Genomic DNA, 21,834 nt, shown 5'->3' with positions numbered 1-21,834 from the left:
GGTTGGTGCTCCATGCAGTACTTTTGGGATGATTTGGGAAGTAAGGGATGAGGTGGGTTGGTGATCATCTAACATCCTGATCTCACTAACGCTCTTCTAACATTCTTCTATGCTATTCCTCAAAGAAACCTTTTTAGCACCTTTTCCCAGTGTATGAATGAATATGGTTGACTTTTGCAGATTTAGCTTGTCCAGAACAACTTCATGGCAAAATCATGCAAGCAAATAAATGAGCATAAACCTGAGCAAGTAAATGAAGTTTTTATGTGCTAAGGCGCTTTACTAAGCCCATTTCAGATTGCCAGTAAAATCGTTGCTTTCTATGCAGACATGATGCTTCAGAAGTTTGTTCTGCTCTCAGTGGGAATGCAGCTAGCCAGCAGATCCTTTCATTAACACTGACGTTCTGCTGGTTGAGCATCCGGAGGGACACGTCTTCTCTTTTGGCTTCTTCTGCTGCTGCCCCGATTCTAAATCCCTGCCCCAGAGGCAGCAGACAGCAGCTCCAGATGTCAAGGACCAACGGACAAGCTCTCAATTTGGGCTCATTTCACATGTCATGCCGAGACGAGGTCGGCCTGGTGGCTTCCACTAGAGCTCTGCCTGCCTTAGATGTATCATTAGGAAACAACTGCAAGACTAAGGGGCCTGTATACTTCTCTCTCTCTCTCTCTCTCTCTCTCTCTAAAGTCTATATTAGAACGTTTATGTAGGTTTCTGTATCAACCTCTCCATGTATGTGAGCTGTGAGTTCTGACTGGCTGTCCGGCATTGTACCCATGTTTAAACGTGTGTGTGTCACAATTACATCCACATTTATACACACCCTTTAGACAAGTCTTTTTGGTGTTCTTGTACAGTGCAGTAATATGTAAATAGTTTCTCCACTCACATTTAGGTATTCAGTGCAATTGGAATTGTTATTTTAGATTTTTTAAGCTAATACGCCCCCAAACCCATGCGGCACCCTGTATATGCTGCCCTGTACATTGTGTAAATAATTCTGGATGACTGGACCAATAAAAATGCTTCAAACTGATTTGGAATATAAACTTTTTACACTGACTTCCATTAAAAGTTGCTCCTTTGGAGAAACATGTTTGCTTTGGATAGCGATTTTTTATATATATATATATATATATATATATATATATATATATATATATATATAATATTTATATAGCTATTTATATAAAATATATATAGCTTGATCAATATCCCGCTTTTATTAAAACATAAATATTATATCTGCTGCAAATTCAAATTGAATGTAATCCAAAGTGCCTTCCATCTCAACTCAGACCTCTTGCATACAGTATACAGAGGTTCTATATAGGAAGGGCCAATTTACCAAAGGAATCAGAGAATCATTTTTTTATACCACACTCAATACCTTTTAGAACCCATTTCTTCTTATAGTGACGTGACAGATTTACAGTGGATTGTGATGTCACAGTAATGTAAATGGGTCTGTGATTGTGACATCACAAACAGTTCCCACCAGGTACAGTATACAGTATAGAGTATAGGCTAGAAACTTCAGGAACTTTAACAGTGTTTACATGATACATCAAAGTCATTTATTTCAATAAGGAAAAAGGAAAATCTGATTTCCGATGATATGGGTGCTTTAAATCAGTCAGATCAGTCAGATCAGCTTGCGCTTGGCCGGGAGCGCAGACCACTGACGGATGGGCCGTGGCGCTCGGCTGAATAAAAGGAATGGAGCCTTGATCTTCGCATCTCGCTTTCTCTTTATTAGCCAGGAGAACGCATTTCTTGGAGCGATGCGCTGATGAGTGCAAATGCGTCTCTGAGAAGCGGATGGGGGATTGAAGATGGGTTTTATTTGCAGCGCTTGCCCGTGGTAGCTTTCTTCTAATGCCAGCGGGCTTTAAGTAGTTTATTCTGAAGCTGTGGAAATGTGGAATGGTTATTGCCCTGCTAGCCGCATTTGTGGAAGTGCTAGGGTAATAGGGCACTATTCAATTAGTGACTACAGCCTACTGTGTGTGTGTGTGTGTTTGTGAGTGAGATAGAGACGGTTCGGATATTGCTGCTTATGATGTCTACTGTAGACAGACTCATTGTGTCTGCATGAAACTCATAATAGCACCCAAACACCCACACACAAGACATTCATTAAGGTCCATAAGTATTTGGACAGGGACACCATTTTTGTAATCATGTTTCTGTACCAGGGTTAGGCAAAAAAAATATTACTGCAGGAGAGAGAAGTTATACAATATTCCCAGTCAAGGAGGGTAGCTTAAGCTGTGCCAGTAGTGCAGATGGTTCTATGCTTATGTCGCTTATGTTGAGTGAATGAGGGAGATGGCATTGGACTCTCACGGAACTCTCCTGACAATAGGGCCAAATACCCCAAAATTGGCAATGAGCTCCTAGCATGTACATGACACCACCTACGGAATGACAACACCACTTCAAAGCTCTTTACAGTGCTCTGGTGAGATCCTGCTGGTGTGGGTTTTCTCCCTTTCAGTATTGGAAAGCTAATAGCTGCTCTTGTGGAACCTCCACACACTCACATATCACCACATACTAACATATACAGTATACAAGCATAAACACACTCACACATAATTCAAACATACTGTATACACAAATCTACGGACCGTGCTCTGAGCTTACACTGCATCAGTTAGAATCTCCACGCCGACACCCTCTGTAGTTCCTATGTGTGTGTATGGGTGTGTGTGTGTGTGTGTGTGTGTGTGTGAGAGAGAGAGAGAGAGAGAGAGAGAGAGAGAGAGAGAGAGAGAGGGTGAATGCCAGGGTGAATGCCAGGGGTAAAATTGGGTGCGTATTATTGCTCTCCAGACTGAATAAAGAAGCTTAAACTGTAGCTCAGGCACACATCCTCCTCTAAGCCCTAACACAGCACATTATAATCACACACACACACACACTCACCTCCTCGCTACACCCTCACTCTCTCCACTCTCTCTCAACATTGCTTTCTCTCTCTTATGCTCTTTCTATCTCACTTGTCAATTTCTCTTTCTTTCTCTCTCGCACTCTCCCTCTGTCTCTGGGTCTCAAGGTCAGTGAGATTGAATGAACAATCAGAGGCTTTGGTGCTTCAATAATAGGCCACCTGGGACATTAGGGAGGTTTTAATGCTCCTGCGTCGCTCCGCAAGCTCAAATAACTCCGATCCGCACTGACTCTCCTGCTCATGGGTCCAATACACTAAAATCCTTAAACCATGCCATTCATGTCCGTATTTTGGGGAAACAGGGTTGTCCACGGTTGTACTTAGGACATTGGGGCCGGTAGGCTTTTAAGTAGGCCTAAGTTGTAGGACCATAGAAGTGTGTATGTGTGAGGATGGGAGGGACTTAGTTAAGGTATTTCACACTTGCGACTATATTTGGACATTGACATGTACTTACATACTCATGACCAATTAATTGCCTTAATAGCCTGTAACCTTCCTAATGATCTCCATTCAGTTTATTTCGATTTATATAGAAATATTAAAGAATAAAGTCTGCCACCTTAAAAACCCCACTGTCAATACCTGTGTGTGACATTGATCTAAATATTGATTTAACTGTCGTTAATTGATATGTCTTTTTGATAAATGCGTTGTTGGCTTGCTACCTAGTTGGCTTACCAGCTTTGCTAGATTAGACTGCTGATTAGAATAATATGTGCATTATTGTTGCCAAATACCTTGGTACCTATGTATTGCTAGGTAGCTAATTGGCTTGGTATATGCATTGTTATGTAGCTAGCTAATTGGCTTGGTATATGCATTGTTATGTAGCTAGCTAATTGGCTTGGTATATGCATTGTTATGTAGCTAGCTAATTGGCTTGGTATATGCATTGTTAAGTAGCTAGCTAATTGGCTTGGAATATGCATTGTTAGGTAGCTAGCTAATTGGCTTGGTATATGCATTGTTAGGTAGCTAGCTAGCTAATTGGCTTGATATATGCATTGTTAGGTAGCTAGCTAATTGGCTTGGTATATGCATTGTTAGGTAGCTAATTGGCTTGATATATGCATTGTTAGGTAGCTAGGTAGCTAATTGGCTTGATATATGCATTGTTAGGTAGCTAGGTAGCTAATTGGCTTGGTATATGCATTGTTACGAAGCTAGCTAATTGGCTTGGTATATGCATTGTTAAGTAGCTAGCTAGCTAACTGGCTTGGTATATGCATTATTAAGTAGCTAGCTAGCTAACTGGCTTGGTATATGCATTGTTACGAAGCTAGCTAATTGGCTTGGTATATGCATTGTTATGTAGCTAGCTAATTGGCTTGGTATATGCATTGTTAGGTAGCTAGCTAGCTAACTGGCTTGGTATATGCATTGTTACGAAGCTAGCTAATTGGCTTGGTATATGCATTGTTAGGTAGCTAGCTAGCTAATTGGCTTGGTATATGCATTGTTATGTAGCTAGCTAATTGGCTTGGTATATGCATTGTTAGGTAGCTAGCTAGCTAATTGGCTTGGTATATGCATTGTTAGGTAGCTAGGTAGCTAATTGGCTTGATATATGCATTGTTAGGTAGCTAGGTAGCTAATTGGCTTGGTATATGCATTATTAAGTAGCTAGCTAGCTAACTGGCTTGGTATATGCATTGTTAGGTAGCTAGCTAATTGGCTTGGTATATGCATTGTTAGGTAGCTAGCTAATTGGCTTGGTATATGCATTGTTAGGTAGCTAGCTAATTGGCTTGGTATATGCATTGTTAGGTAGCTAGCTAGCTAATTGGCTTGATATATGCATTGTTAGGTAGCTAGGTAGCTAATTGGCTTGATATATGCATTGTTAGGTAGCTAGGTAGCTAATTGGCTTGGTATATGCATTATTAAGTAGCTAGCTAGCTAACTGGCTTGGTATATGCATTGTTACGTAGCTAGCTAATTGGCTTGGTATATGCATTGTTAGGTAGCTAGCTAGCTAATTGGCTTGGTATATGCATTGTTATGTAGCTAGCTAATTGGCTTGGTATATGCATTGTTAGGTAGCTAGCTAGCTAATTGGCTTGGTATATGCATTGTTAGGTAGCTAACTGGCTTGATATATGCATTGTTAGGTAGCTAGGTAGCTAATTGGCTTGATATATGCATTGTTAGGTAGCTAGGTAGCTAATTGGCTTGGTATATGCATTATTAAGTAGCTAGCTAGCTAACTGGCTTGGTATATGCATTGTTACGTAGCTAGCTAATTGGCTTGGCATATGCATTGTTACGTAGCTAGCTAATTGGCTTGGCATATGCATTGTTATGTAGCTAGCTAGCTAATTGGCTTGGTTATATGCATTGTTACGTAGCTAGCTAATTGGCTTACCATATGCATTGTTACGTAGCTAGCTAATTGGCTTGGTATATGCATTGTTAGGTAGCTAGCTAGCTAATGGGCTTGGTATATGCATTATTAAGAAGCTAGCTAGCTAACTGGCTTGGTATGTGTAAGGCTAGATAATGCTAGCTGGCTTGATATGCACATTGTTGGCTAGCACATTGTTGGCCACTTAGTTAGCTAGTTGATTTGGTTTGTGTATTGCTAGCTAGCTAACTTCGTTGGTTGGGTATATGCATTCCTAGGTAGCTAGCTAGCTGGATGAAAATGTGCATTGCTGACTAGCTAGCTAGCTGGCTTGATACGCACATGGATGCTAGCTGGTTGGCATGACATTAATGTACATTAATAGCTAGCTAGCTAACTTGATAGTTTGGAACATGCATGGGTAGCCAGCTAGTGGGCTTATTATTTGCATTGCTATTTGGATAGAATGCTATGCAGATAATATGCTAATTCATTAATGAGTTTGGCATTTGAATTGCTAGCTAGATAGCTAGCTGTCTTGGTATGCATAATGCCAAATAATGCTAGCTGGCTTGATATGCACATTGTTGGCTAGCACATTGTTGGCTAGTTAGTTAGCTAGTTAGTTTGGTGTGTGTAATGCTAGCTAGCTCCGTTGGCTTGCTTGGATAAAAATGTGCACTGTTGGCTAGCTAGCTAGATATGCACATTGTAGGCTAGTTAGTTAGCTGGTTGGTTTGGTATGTACATAATTAGTCTGGTATGTAAATTGGAAGCTAGTTGGCTTGGTATGTGCATTGCCAGCAGTAGCGGGTCCTGATATTCCTGCCAGTTCCTGCCCTTGGGTGACAGCTTTCCGAGGGCAGCACCAGCATCACTCACCACCTTCCAAATCCAATTTAACTCATGAATAACACCATCCTTTTTTTTTTTTTACCTGATTTCAGCTCCCTATAGCACTGAATCTAAACCCGGCCGAGGCGGCTATGCTGCTGGCTAAAACCATCCTCCATGCAGCTCCTGTGGCAAACCAGGTGAGTTCCACATTTCAAATCCCCTTTGAATATATTTGAATAGGAGCTCGACAGGGATGTGTCCTCTTTCATAAGGCCGTCCGTATACCTTCTCAGATGTTTGGGTCTTATCAGAGCCATATTTGAATGAGCTGATGGAGTGACAAAGCATTATTTGAATATGGCTGAATAAGTCTCTTAAATGCCAGCCTTATTATTCAGTCATTAGTCTTATAATTCAGTGGCTACTATACATAATTAAATCATGTAGGCCATGAACTGTGTTCATGAGGTTGTGTCTTACCCACATAGCAACAGAATCTCTCTTTTTCTTCTCCTCAGGTGTTAAAGCTCCGGACCTCGGCCTTACTCGGTGCCGCAGACGTTTTGGATTTCCGATCCAATCCCTTCGGGAGCTTGACCCTGCTGATGTGTGGTGGGGATTCAGGCTCCAATTCCACCACCACCACCACCAACAGCAGCAGCAGCAGTAGTAGTGGCTCCAAACCGGGCTTTTCATTACCAGCTCAGTCCACAAGCACACTCCGCTCAAACACAACCCACAGTAACTCCAGTAAGTACCTGTGAAGTGCACTGTACGTGAATCAGTGCTCGTACGATCATTCAGAGCTTGGGGTAGTAGGTTGTGCAGTGGGTTTAACAGTATGACAGTGTGAGGGTTTGTTAAAGCCGTAGAGCGACAAGATAGTGTGTGTAGTGTGCTCTTTTGCTCTTTGCAGACCCTTTGTTATACAGAACGGAGGACACGTCTGCAGTTGTTGAAATGCAGCTCTGGCTGTTTTATTTCTGTGCTCTGTAGCTCCAACTTTCTGATATTCGAAGGGCATGGTGAGTGCCCTGAGCCTATATGATGGATTTCTACAGAGCAGAAATGAAAGGGCTTTTTAAAGAAATGTCTCTATTGTGCCTTGTTGTAAAGAAAAGTGTCCCAAGACCCAATGTTTTGTCTCGTTGATGTGATTTCCCCCCACCCCTAGTTTTTTCCACCCATAGTTTTATTTCTTTGACAGTTTGGCAGTCTAGTTTAGCTAGCTAGATAGATTCATCGCTTCAATGTTGGATTGGTATATGCATTAATGACTCACTACCTAGTTGGCTTACCAACTTTGCTGGATAGCTGACTGATTAGATGGATATGTGCATTACTGCTGACTAACTACCTTATCACCTTGGTATTTGTATTGCTGGCTAGCTTTGTTGACTGAGTATATGCTTTTTTTTTAGGTAGCTAGTTAATTGGCTTGATATGCATATTGCTAAAGGACATGCAGGTTGGATCAGAATGGGCAGTACACTTACCTGTTTGGTACAGTGACTGTAGAAAGTGGCCATTGGTTTGGTATGTGCAGGGTTAGCTGGCTAGTTGGCTTGCTTTTGGCTAGACCTCTCTAGATCTATTTCTGAAACGTCCCACATCATACATTTTGACATGAGGTCTACTACTTAGTGGACTTTTTATGGGCCGCTTCAAGTAATTTATTAGGAAGACTAAACTAATACTGGGTTGGACCTTCCTTGCTCTCGAAATAGCTTCAATTCTTCTTGTTGGAAACTTTCCTTTGGAATTCTGGATCCATGTGTACATGATTGAAAGATTTTTCATGCTACAAATCTGTTCAACCACATCTCAAAGATACCAAGAAACCAATTATCATGCTGGAAGTAGCCATTAGAAGATGAATTGTGGCCTTGACGTGATGCACATGGTCAGCAACAATACTCAAATAGGCTGTGACAGGTTGGGTCCATTGATTCATCCTACCTTGTACCTCCTCTTACTGGCTACTTTATTGGAAACCCCCACATTGTATGTCTACTCACTGGTCACTTTATTGGAAACCCCCATATTGTGTACATTCACTGGCCACTTTATAAGAAACACCTATGATGTGCTTCCACTCACTGGCCACTTTATTATAAACTCCTACTTTGTTCTTCCACTTACTGGCCACTTTATTGGAAACCCCTACGTTGCAGTTCCACTCTCTGGCCACATTATTAGAAATGCCTACCCTTTGCTTCCACTCATTGGCCTTTTTATTAGAAACACCTACCTTGTACTTCTACATAATGGCCACTTTATTGGAAACCCCCACATTGTATGTCTACTCACTGGTCACTTTATTGGAAACCCCCATATTGTGTCCATTCACTGGCCACTTTATAAGAAACACTTATGATGTGCTTCCACTCACTGGCCACTTTATTATAAACTCCTACTTTGTTCTTCCACTTACTGGCCACTTTATTGGAAACACCTACTTTGTGTTTCCACTCACTGGCTACTTTATTGGAAACCCCCACATTTTGTGTCCACTAACTGGCCACTTTATTAGAAACACCTATGATGTACTTTCACTCACTGGTCACTTTATTGGAAACACCTATTTTTTTTATACTTCTCCTCACTGGCCACTTTATTGGAAACACCTATTTTTTTATACTTCTCCTCACTGGCCACTTTATTGGAATCATCCAGTTGGTGCCAAATACTGTCCTTACCATCTGTGTTTCCCCAGAAACCAAAATTCATCAGACCAGGTTTCCCCAGTCCAGTGTTGGTGGGCCTGTGCTCACTGCAGCCTCAGCTTTCTGTTGTTGGCTGATAGAAGTGAAACCCGACATGGCCTTCTGCTGTTGTAGCCCATCCGCCTAAGATCCAACAACCAGTCTGGACATTCTCTGTTGACCTCCATCTGCAGATCTGCTGCTCACTGCATGGTTTGTCTTTATTCTGCCATTCCGAATGACCTCTAGAGACAGTCATGCTGAAAATCCAGGACATCAGCAATATTAGAAATAGTCAAGCCAGCCTGTCTGGTACCAGATGTCTCATTCCTAAAGCAACCATAGTGGTTCTAACCACCCTGTTGCCTTTTTTCTCTGACCAGTAACAGCTAATCAATGAACTCATACATATTAATGACCCTGTTTTGGGGCACCTCAATAGATTTCTTAGAATCAGAGCCACAGATTCTTTTAAGATGAATAACCACATCAAAACCTCAATCAGAATCATCTAGAGAGTGAAGCATCAGGAACGAATGGCAGAATTGTCAAGGATGTTCACCTACACATGCAGACACTCCTCTCCGAATGGTTCCCTGTGTTGTTCTTAATAATTCTGCAAACAAAAAATGTCGAAAACAGTGCAGAGGGCCTTGCGCTGGCTGAACGCAGCTGAATGGAGTGTTGCTGGAGTATTGTTTGGTTAATTTGTGAAGCCCAAGCAACACAAATCCTCCGCAGGGTGAAGGCTCAGGCTGAGGAGCGAGAGGAAAGTCTGTTTATTAGAGTTTCTGAGAAGAGGTAATTAATAGAACGGCATAGCACAGCCGCTAATTAGCTCCGTCCCAATGATATTCCACCAGAGAACCACTCAGCACCGCGGCGTCGACGGCAGTGCACATAAACACAAACACATGGCAAATAAAAAATAAATCACAGAGGTTGCTGTAAACAAACACGGAAAATCGGCCACACGTAGATGCCACACCATCTACCAAGGTCACACTTGTGCCCTGCTGTGCTGTACTGTTACCACAAAGTTTAAGCTCCATCTGAAAGGGACAGACATGCAGACATGCAGTGTACTCTCAGTGGCCACTTTATTGGAAACCCCTATTTTGTACTACCAATCACTGGCCACTTTATTGGAAACCCCCATATTGTGTGTCCACTCACTGGTCACTTTATTGGAAACACATGTTGTGTGTCCACTTACTGGCCACTTTATTGGAAACACCTGTGTTGTAATTTCACTTACTGGCCACTTTATTGGAAACCCCCACATTGTGTGTCCACTCACTGTCCACTTTACTGGAAACACTTACTCACTAACTGGCCACATTATTGGAAATAACTACATTGTATCTCCACATAGTGGCCACTTTATTGGAAATACCTACTTTGCAGTTCTACTCACTGTCCACTATATTGGAAACCCCATATATTGTGTGTCCACTTACTGGCCACTTTATTGGAAACCCCCATATTGTGTGTCCACTCACTGTCCACTTTACTGGAAACACTTATGTTGTATTTTCACTTACTGGCCACTTTGTTAGAAACACCTATTTTGTACTTCCACTCACTGGCCACTTTATTGAAAACCCTCACATTGTGTGTCCACTCACTGGCCACATTATTGGAAACACCTACACTGTACTTCCACATACTGGCCAGTTTAATAGAAACACCTACTTTGTACTTCCACTCACTGGCCACTTTATTGGAAACACATGTTGTGTGTCCACTTACTCGCCACTTTATTGGAAATACCTGTGTTGTAATTTCACTTACTGGCCACTTTATTGGAAACCCCAACATTGTGTGTCCACTCACTGGCCACCTTATTGGAAACACTTACTCACTAACTGGCCACATTATTGGAAATAACTACATTGTATCTCCACATAGTGGCCACTTTACTGGAAACACTTATGTTGTATTTTCACTTACTGGCATTTTGTTAGAAACACCTACTTTGTACTTCCACTTACTGGCCACTTTATTGGAAACACCTACAATGGAATTTACTTCCATTCACTGGTCACTTTATTGGAAACACTTACTCTGTAGTTTCACTAATTGGCCAATTTATTGGAAACATCTCCGTTGCTGCATGTGCTTCCCATATGCACCATTTTTCAATAGTGGAATCCAGTGAAACCAGTCTGCCCAGTCGGAGCTCTGTGAATTGCACCCAGAGCTGTTTCTTCTTTCTCGTCTTTGTTCAGCTGTCTATGCAGTGCGTAGGTTGGCTGTTCAGCGTCCGTTCTGTCTGTCTGCAGTGTAGACAGATGCGTTGTGCTGATGCTGATACGCTGCATTGTTCTGTACTCGACAGCCACTAATCTGTGCTGTCAAATGTAAAAGTGCAGTCGGAGGTCAGCCCTGTTTTTTGGGAGATTGGAAATAGCCTAAATTGTTTGGTTGTATAACCTGTAATTTAGCAGGAGGCTAAAAGAAGTTGAGAATTGTAAATGTTCTCATAAACATCAATAACACATGGACAAATGGTCCACTGGCAATGGTTTCTTCTTCTCTGTCGTAAATGGGAGCTTCCGGAATTATTGTAATCACAGGCACCTGAATTTAGATGCTAAAAGCATTAAAGGGCCACTTGTGGACACAGATGGAAATGCTTTGGATCTTATTTGGTTTTATTCCCGTATTCATCAGATATTCATTACTCAGAATGGTTCTCCGCTGCTACGCTCATGATTTTCTCTTTACAGCACTTTTCTGCTGTCAGTGCGAGAATTCCATGGGATTCAGTTTCATACGGTTACTGTTACTGTTTGATCAGACGAGGAAAAATATGAACAATAATTGACAGTACAGAAAACATAAATATTCATGAAGTATGTTCATGAATATTTAAAACAGATATTTATAAAAAATGAAAAACAACCCTCATTCTCTCTCTCTCTCTCTCTCTCTCTCTCTCTCTCTCTCACTCTCTCAAGGTGAATTCTGTCAGAATTTGGTGAACGTGTTGAAAGGTACACCCGCACTGCGTCTCTTTTGGACTAGTCTCCGCCCACTTCTGCAAGCAAGGGTCCTTTACACACCGGACACTCCCTTTACACGACGGGTTATTGCTCAGGTACCATCAACACACACAGACACACATTAATGAATGTGTATATATATATATATTGCTACACTCTATGCAAGTTAGTAGGTTTATGTAATTCTAATCTCCCTCTCTCTCTCTCTCTCTCTATATATATATATATATATATATATATATATATATATATAGATATTCAATATGTGTGTGTGTGTGTGTGAGAGAGAGAGATTAGAATTACATAAACCTACTAACTTATATGATAAATATATATATTCTTTTGAGAGAGAGTGACAGATATATTTAATAATGATATATATGTGTATATATGTATGTGTATATATTATATTTTTTGTATTTTAACTACACGCATCCTTGGGTTTTGTTAATAAATCTGCTTGCTTTGAAACCATCTCTGTGAGTGTTCATCCCATCTTGGTCTGGCCTAGCACGCCATGACAGACTATTGTTTTTTATATTGAGTTTCCTGTTCAATAGACCAATAGAAATGCTGCAAGACTTTGAATTGAATTCCATTTAAAGTTAAGTTTTTTTCCTTCTGTAAAAGTTTCATTTTGGAGATTTGATATTTTGTTCCGATATATAAGAATAACCTCCAGTATGCAGTGTTTTTATTTATGTATCTACACCATCATGACCAAACCTAACCCTCGATCTAATCTTAACCTCAGCAAGTGAAAAAAAAGGTCTCGGCTCTTCCAGCTTTAAAAATAAAAACAGAATTTCCATAAATCTTAGCAAATGAATATTCCGATTAATGCGCAAGCACACACAAACCCACACACACTCACACTAGGACCGGTGAGATGGAGTCAGAGACGTAATGAGGATCAGTATATTCACCTACTGCCATGTGTGTGTGTGTGTGTATAAACAGAGATAATTTTGCACCCCTGAGGTAGACTGATAATGCTCCCCGGGGGTAAAGTGAGTAAGGAAATGAGTGGCACTTGGTTATGCTTTCAGATTAGTCATAGTCAAAGACACACACACACACACACATACACACACACACACACACACACTCACACTGAGTAGTGCTAAGTAGGCATAAAGTTTCAGACTGAGTGTGGTGATGGAGTGAGATTTTGATTCGCTACATGTTCCTTCACACCACCCTGTGAAACACAGCTCACACTGCAGGCTCGTAACAACACACACACACACACACACACACAGCCGATTGTTCATGCCACCAACTCAGTGTGTGTGAGTGCTTGTATAAGTGTAAGTGTTTATGCTGTGAAAAACACAAAAGCTCAAAGTGCAGTTTCCTTAATCCTTAACAATCTAAACGAGTTGGAGGTTGGTGCTTGGTTACTAAGATAGCGATTAAGATTAGACATATGAATATCTAGCAGATCTAAATATACACTGTATGTCCAAATGTTTGTGGACACCCCTTCTTGTTATTAATGCTTTCAGCCACTAACCTGTTGGCACCATGCCTAATGCCAGGTATTGGCTAGAGGGGTATAAAGCCCCCCACCATTGATCTGTGGAGCAGTGAAACTGTGTCCTCTGCAATGATGGCTGGTGCTCCATCCAATACCTTTGGGAAGAGTTGGGGAGTTGGTTGGGGTGATCCTGACCTTACTAATTCGCTATTCTTCATCCTCACGGCAGTGCTCCAAAATCTAGTAGAAAGCCTTCTTCCCTGGACAGTAGAGACAGTTACTCCATCAAAAGCAGGATATACTCTTACTTTTTTTTTTAAAACCCTTGAGTTAGCAAGAAACAGTAAGTGAGCAGATGTCCCAATACTTTTGTCCATACAGCATTACTGTTTACTTACGGTATGTTACTACTGCATAACTTCTTTATTATTACAAATATTCAGTGGAAATATTGAGTACAATATCTAACAATGATGTACATCGCCTAATTTAGAGTTACATTTTATTGAATTTAAAACAAAAAATGATTAATGATGTGATTCCAAACTTTTGAATAGTTTGATTTACTGGAAAAACACCCAGAACTAGAGAAATATAGAAATGTGTGTGCGCATTTGCATTCTAACTGTGTGTGTGTGTCTGTTTTTGTGTGTGTAGGCGAACAGTACATTTGACGCTCTGAGTAAAGTGGAGTTGCTGGCTGATGCTTGGCTGCAGAACGAGGACGAAATCTGGAAGTTCTTCCAGAACAGCTCTCAGATCAACACCCTGAGGGTAAGATCCATTCTAATCACTTCAGCGCTCTTTCTTGTTTAGCACAGGTGAAAAATCCATTCATCAGTGTACATCGATCTGAAGCTGCTGATGCATTGATTTTGGGATGTCAGAATCAATTATAATCGATTACAGTCATACTGAATAAAGCACTCGTCTCCTGGGCGAAATGAAGGTCTTTTTTAAATTTCAAACACACACACACACACACACACACACACATACACATACACATATATGTATATATAAAAGCTACCTGGACAAAAATAAAGGTGGTAGTAACTGCAGGCTCCTGCAGATGGCGCTGCACAAGGATGATCAGACTATAAATACTTGCAGGGTGTGTGATGGGGTTCATAGATTTGGAAGGAAGAGGTGGTACAGTGCAGTGAGTGTCTCACTGGGTTGCAAAGCAGATTTTAATGATTGGCACAAAGAAGGGGTCGCGTTTGGACCATAGTGTGAAGGGTGTAGTTGAAATGGCAGGTTTATGGAAGCGTACAGTCTTACAGGTCTACCAGCAATGGCATAAATGCCAGGAATTTCTCAGCAGCATGTTTCACGGCTTGTGAATAAACGTCACTTCGCTTCCAGGCAGGAACTGCTTCTAGAAGTCAACACAGGTCCTTCACCAAAAATTCCTGAAAGACCACTTCACCTGCAGAACTGCATACCATCAGCATATAGAGCAGAGTGGCATTTGACAGGCCTTTGCTCACTCTTGCTCTTCTGCTCCGTTCTAATGAGCATTACCTGTAGACTGGGATTTCTGCCACTGCTGGTAGACCCCTGTAACCGTATTCTTCCATACACCTGCAGATTCAGCTACTTCCTTCACACGGTGGCCTTTTGCCATCCCCCAAATGCAATCACTGCTTTCTGCCAATCATTAACATCTGCTTTGTGACCCATTTTCCACACATCCAACGAGACACTCACTGCACTGTACCACCTCTTCTGTCTCAATCTGTGAACCCCGTCACACACCTCACAGGTATTTATATCATCCTTGTGCAACGCCATCTGCAGAAGCTTGAAGTTAGTTATAATGAATGGTGGGTCAAGCCAAAAGTGTTGGGACACCTTCTCATTCAATGATTCCTCTTGATTTTGGAGGAATCAATGAATAAGAAGGTGTCCCAATACTTTTGGCTTGACCCTGTCATTAGGAATGGTGCCAATAGGGTTAGACTTATCTGCTCCAGAGCATCCTATTCTCAGCAGGGACTAGACAAGCTGTATGTGCGCATTTGCACATCTGTGTCAGCAATGGGAGCAAATGCATTAATTAGAAAGAGTGTCCACAAACATTCGGACATGTTGTGTAGAAAAAAAAAGCTGAAGCTTCAGTGTAGCTAAATGCTGTATGAGCCATATTAGATAACTATCGACTTCTTGCAAACTAAACTATAAAAAGGAATCAGGATGCTTTCAAGGAGGTGTCCAAAATAATGGAAACATCAAATGAAATTCTCTGAATGATTGGCCATTTTATTAGATTCACCAACCATACCTAGTTACTGACTTCAGCTCGTCTGATTATCATGAACAGAAGGGCATCACCACAGGGCCACCACTGACCAGATTTAATGTGGATGGGTCCCTCTCAGCACAGTGATAGCAAAAGCAGAGCAGAGCATAAGTGTATCAGACACAGCGGTGTTGCTATGGTTTAGACACTGTGTACACTCACTGACTCATCCTACAGCCTTTGATCAGTGGGCAGGACCTCTGATGGCTGGATAGTTTTGGTTGTGTAAAAGCTCCTGCAGCTCTGCTGTGTCTGATATAATCATTCCAGCACCCCACATGCTACCATAGGCACTAACATGTCACTGCTGCGCTTTGGATGGTCAACCACCAAAGTAATATCTGGTCAGTGGCGGTCCTACTCTTTCCACTTTACTCTTTCCATTGTTGGACGAGGTCGAGGGCGAGGATAAGTTACACAGCAAAATGCTGTAGGTGGTAACTGTAGACCTACAAAGTGCTGTTTCTGATAAAATGGCCAATGAGTCACATGATTGGCCACTCTGTAAGTCTGGAAACACTTACTTTGTATTTCTATTACTGGCTATGTTATTAGAAACATTGACCTTGTGCCTCCACTTACTGGCCACTTTATTAGAAACACCTCCCTTGTACTTCTGCTCACTATTAGAAACATCTACATTGTGCCACCACTCTCTGGCCACTTTATTGAAAACTTTCCTTGTGCTTTCGCTCAATGGGTCACTTTATTAGAAACACTTATGTTGTACGTCCACCTAGTGGCCACTTTATTGGAAACACCTACCTTGAGTTTCCACTCACTGACTACTTTATTGGAAAAACCTACCTTGCGCTTTCACTCACTGGCCACTTTATTAGAAAGACCAACTTTGTACTTCCACTCACTGGCCACTTTATTAGAAACCACTACTTTTAGCTTGCATCTCTGGCCATTTATAGGGGCACAATTTGCAGATTGTAGCTCATCTGGTATTGCACAATTTAGCAGACCTCCTCCACAGCAGTTTCCCCACCCAAAAGTGCCCAGCTAGGAGCAGCTCTGGGATCAGAAACCCAGACATTAATGGAGGTGTAGAGCAGGGGTGGGGAACAGGGGCTTTAGAACACCTACTAAACCTGACAGTTAACAGATTTGTCAGTTATGCACAGGAATCCGGCCCTCCACACTCTTACAAATACAGGCGCTTCAAATGGTTCTTTGAGTGATGCCATAGAAGAACCACTGTTGGTTCCATAAAGAACCATGTCTGTCATAGAGATGTGCGAGTAACCTTTTAGAAGACCCAAAACTTGCTCTTCATGTAAAGGTGCAATATCATATATTTAAAGGTCAAGACAAGACAACCATGTTTACCATTTGTGTGGGACACAGATGGAATTTATACTTCAGTGACACACTTAGTGGACAGTGAGCACACATGCCCAGAGCGGTGGGGAGCTGAGAGGGTGTAGAGCCTTGCTCAAGGGCCCAACGGTGATATTGAACCCACAACCCTGTCATCAGTAGCCCGGAGCTCTAACCGCTGCCCCAGATCTCTATTAAAAAATGGTTCTTTATGGTACCTTTATTTTTTAGAGAGCAGAATTGCCCACCCTTGCTCCAGAGGATGTGTCTCAACAGATGAGCGCCAGTCTCTAACTGCACTCCAGCAAGGTGTTTCTAATACAGTGGTCTTTGTGTGTAGCCCCTAATAGCCATTTCAACTTTTCAAACTACTATCTATAGTGCGTTGATGGGTGCCACAGCGGGTTAGAAAGAGAACCCATTAACTTAATGGCTCTGAAGCGTCACATGATGACCAGGCAGATGTCTCATTGGCTGAAATGTCTTAGAGTGACACTGCTGTCCTTCTCTTCCAATGACAACATGGTCATCTGCGCTCATCGCCTGGCTACTCATTACCCTCAGCCTAACCTTTACACAGATGTGGGAGACTATTCCCTCTGTTGTAATTTTCTCCTGTGAATATTCCTCTCTCTCTCTCTCTCTCTCTCTCTCTCTCTCTCTCTTTCTCTCTTTCTCTCTCTACCTTTCTCTGCCTCTACCTCTCTCTTGCTGGTTTAATTATTTTGGGCAGTTCTGCAGGTAGCTGTGCCCGCAGTAATAAAACCGTGTTTGATATTTGATAGAGGCATATTTTCCCTCCCCCACTGTTACAGAAGAATAATGAAACGTTTAATGGATGGAAATTTTCCACCAGCGATCTCTCTCTATCTTTGCTGTGTTAATGAACAGAGATTAAAGTTACTAAATGTGGCCGTTTCCATGCTTTCAACTAAATCTTTTAAAATCCTGCTGGAGAAATTGAATCTGTGCTCCTCACTTATCACTGAATGCACTTAAAAGGGCAGTGTGGCTCACTGTCAGCTTTAAAAACGTGGCCCTACCATGGATATTAGATGGACTTGTATTTTTCTGGAACACTTTCACTCACTGGCCATTTTATTAGAAACACCAACCTTGTGCTTTTACTCACTGGCCACTTGACTGTAAACATCTCCACAGGGTAGCACATAGTAAAGCAGGGGGGAAAATAAATATACTATAATTACAGTATAAAATTAAAGCTGTACGGTACTACCCTTTACCATGCTATACATTTCTAAGCAAATAAATAACAGCACGGCTGAGATATAGCGCTTGTTATTGTTTCTTCTTGTCGTAATCCATAATGTACAATACAATACTGTGCATTACAATACTATACAATACTATACTATACTAAACAATACTGTAAAATATTATCCAGCACTATACTAAACAATACAATACAGTACAAAACAATACAATACTATTCTGTACACTACACCACCATACAATACTATACAAAATACTAAACAATATTATGCATTACAATACTATACTAAACAATACTATGCAATACAATACAATTCTAGACTATGTAGTACTATACAATACAATACAATCCTGTACACATCACCATACACTACTATACTAAATATTAAACAATACAATCCTGTACACAACACCACCATACAATACTATACTAAATACTAAACAATACTATGCATTACAATACTATACTAAATAATACTATGCAATATAGTACAATACTAAACTACACAATACTCTACTGTACAATACAATATTGTCCATTACAATACCATAGAACACTATACAGTACTACACAATACTGTATAATACAATACTATACTAAACAATACTACAGACACACACTTTGCAATACAATACCACGCTAAACAATAGAAAAGTATTGTTTATAGTATTGTTTAGTAAACAATACTGAACAATACTTTACTAAACAATACTAGGCAATACAATGCAATGCTGTACTGTACAATACTGTAGATTACAATACTATTTAATACTACACAATACTGTATAATGCAATACAATACATTATACAATACTAACAGACAGCTTATCACGGTGTAGTGTTCTGACCGACTGCTGATTGTTATTTGTTTCAGTATGATCAATATGTTCAAATATCACATTTTACCATCAATAAATTAAAACAAATAGAAGATGTGTAGGTTCCCTCTTGGCTTTGCATGGTAAATAAAATGGCTATTTTTGTGTCGTAGTCATGGCGACCCCTGGTTCCCATCACTACCACTTTGTATAAAATTGAGATTTCTGAACAATTCTGGAGCTCGCCTTTAACAGCACTTCTGACTACTGAGGAAAATCAATATATGAAGGGTAATGTCCGACCAGCGCACTGTGCTGCACTCCCCAACCGGTGTTCTGTTCACTCCGTTTCTCTGTAGAGCTTCTCCTCGAGACGCTCACACACACTTCAGCATGATGTCATCTCATAATGTGATCACATTCATAATGGATCAGCCCCAGGCTTCATTAATCAGCTCAGAAATGACAGGAGTGGTCCCTTCACACCTGTGTGATTATGCACGTGTGTGTGTGTGTGTCCGTATCAGTGTGTAGGAGGGGCGATTAGGTAACTGTAGCATTGTTCTACATGATTATGCACATTCAGACACAAACACACACACACCGTCACTCATATTGTGGGTCACACACTTGAAACAGCGGGACAATTTGCATATAAATAAGCATGTTTTCATTAACTCATTCACAGCCAGCTGGAACCATCATGCAGTAAATCAGGTGTGTGTGAGTGTGAGTGTGTACACATAAGAGAATGAAGGTCCTGCTGTGTTCTTGGCATCACTGTATCCAGTGGTTCTTTTGTACCACATGTGAAAGGGAATGATAAAGGAGAGAAAAGGGGGACGGAATTTAGAAAAAAAAAGAGGACGGAAGTGTGTGTGTGTGTGTGTGTGTGTGTGTGTGTGTGTGTGTGTGTGTGTGTGTGTGTGTGTGTGTGTGTGTGTGTTTTCAATATAGCAGCAGGGTGTTTGTTTTTTTGCCACGTGGAAGAGAAACAGTGCCATCTAGCTTAATGTTACTAATTGATTGGAGAGAGAGAAAGCAAGGAGAGCGAGACAGAGAGACAGAGAGACAGAGAAATGAAAGGTAAGCAGCACACAGACTATAATGACATTGGAAATGGTGGTAGATTGCTGAGTGCTGGAAGGACTTCCTTCTTCCAGAGTAACCATTTATTTCTGCTTCAAGGCAGATCATCATTTGGAATGCTCTCTCTCTCTCTCTCTCTCTCTCTCTCTCTCTCTCTCTCTCTCTCTGTCTCTGTCTCTAATCAAGACAATAACCCCCCTCCCCAATTTTAAGCTGAAAACAGTACTCAGACATCATGCCACAGCTTGTGTTAGTTGTGTATAGATAAACTCCAGCATCAGACCTGTTGGTCGAACCACATTCAAGCAAACAAAGCTACGGCTGTGGAGGTGTTTAGTGTCAGAAGCTCTCATTTTAAACAAGATAAAACATGCGAGTCAGAAAATAAGCTCTGAATTAGCGCAAAAAAAACATAGTGCATCCAACAAGAAAAGAAGCCTTACATCTTTTATATAGCAATAAAACATGGGAGCTCACAGAACGCGCTGATTTTATGGATTTTACTTTGTGCAGTGTGAACGTGTATGTACTGCTTTGGAGAAAGATTTATGCCATTAGAGGGGCACTAGGGGGCCTGCAGAAAGAGGTTAATGAGGTGTAAACATCTGCGTTTTTTCAACCACGCAATTGCAAATGAATCATGGGGATCATTGTTATGTTTTATTTGCATAAAGCTGTTCCACATACAGGTTTTAGAAATAGAATAAGTATAATACTACAAATAAAAATATATATAATAAAAAAGCAAAGTTAGATGTGTGTGTGTTTTTTTTTGTTTGTTTGTTTTATTTGTTTTTGTTTTTTTGTTTTTGTTTTTTGGTGCCTGGATCTACTTTTGTGCTCATAGGTTTAAAACAAATCTAAGACAGCCATAAACAACAGTGCCTCAGCTGAGAGCATCACTTTTGTGAAGTGCTGTCTAAAGTGGGGGGGGGGGGGCAGCAAGATGAGTTTTTTTTTTTTTTTTTTTTTTTTTTTTACCTAAGGCCTTGGGAACGCCACAGGACTTTTAAGGTTGTAGCAGATTATAAAAATGCTGGGTATCTCAAACGTCCCAACTGAGTGTTTCAGATTTTTACAAAAATCTTTTGCATGCTCAAAGACTTGGAATGTTCCACTACACTACAACTTCAGCCCATTTCTGGACGAAACCGAACACACCCCCAAAACAGTCTTAGATTTAGCTTAAGCTTAGCCTATGTAACTAGCACATCTAGCTTAAGGAGGGGATGCAATAGAATTGCATTAAAAAGGCAACAGTACAACTTATTAAATCAGCCATAGAAAACAAAGATACTAACAGTGGGCATAAAACTGAAGGCTTCCCAGCAAGGAAGCACATGTGCTTGAAGGGCAACTCTTAAACAATTGCTGCTTGACTTTCTTTATTTATACTACTAGGCACCAGATAACTCCCTCGAGCCCCCTAGTGGGACTAGACAAAAAGAATGTGTAGTGCAAGGACATATTGGGTAACTGATTTAGTCACAAGTTTGCCTTTGCTTGTGTCCATTTCTATTGATATAAGTGTATCAGAGAGTTCCAGCAAAGCCTATTTGAGTCAACTTGGTTGTTAATTGTTAATGAATATTTTCATGGTCTTGTGGTTTGAGACATGCAGTTTGCACCATGCTAATTGGCTTTAAACCACTTCATATGCACAACACAAAGCTAAAGAAGCTAACTACAGACACCAAACATGTCTTGGATGATTGATTTACACTTT

At 40.9% G+C, this 21,834-nt stretch overlaps 1 protein-coding gene across 1 annotated transcript in view; it reads left to right on the top strand.

Annotated features, from left to right (window-relative positions):
- Nucleotides 1-21,834, top strand: part of LOC140547076 (phospholipid-transporting ATPase ABCA1-like) — a 237,774-nt gene that overhangs the window by 40,178 nt on the left and 175,762 nt on the right. Inside the window, exons 7-10 of the mRNA XM_072670600.1 lie at nucleotides 6,254-6,340; nucleotides 6,662-6,893; nucleotides 11,812-11,951; nucleotides 13,994-14,110. Coding sequence (XP_072526701.1) covers nucleotides 6,254-6,340; nucleotides 6,662-6,893; nucleotides 11,812-11,951; nucleotides 13,994-14,110 — 576 coding nt within the window. The remainder of the gene's footprint in view (nucleotides 1-6,253; nucleotides 6,341-6,661; nucleotides 6,894-11,811; nucleotides 11,952-13,993; nucleotides 14,111-21,834) is intronic.

This window comes from Salminus brasiliensis, chromosome 24 (assembly GCF_030463535.1).
Source record: "Salminus brasiliensis chromosome 24, fSalBra1.hap2, whole genome shotgun sequence".
Lineage (NCBI taxonomy): Eukaryota > Metazoa > Chordata > Actinopteri > Characiformes > Bryconidae > Salminus > Salminus brasiliensis.
The sequence above is the reverse complement of the archived record's forward strand: the minus strand, read 5'-3'. Positions and strand labels throughout refer to the sequence as shown.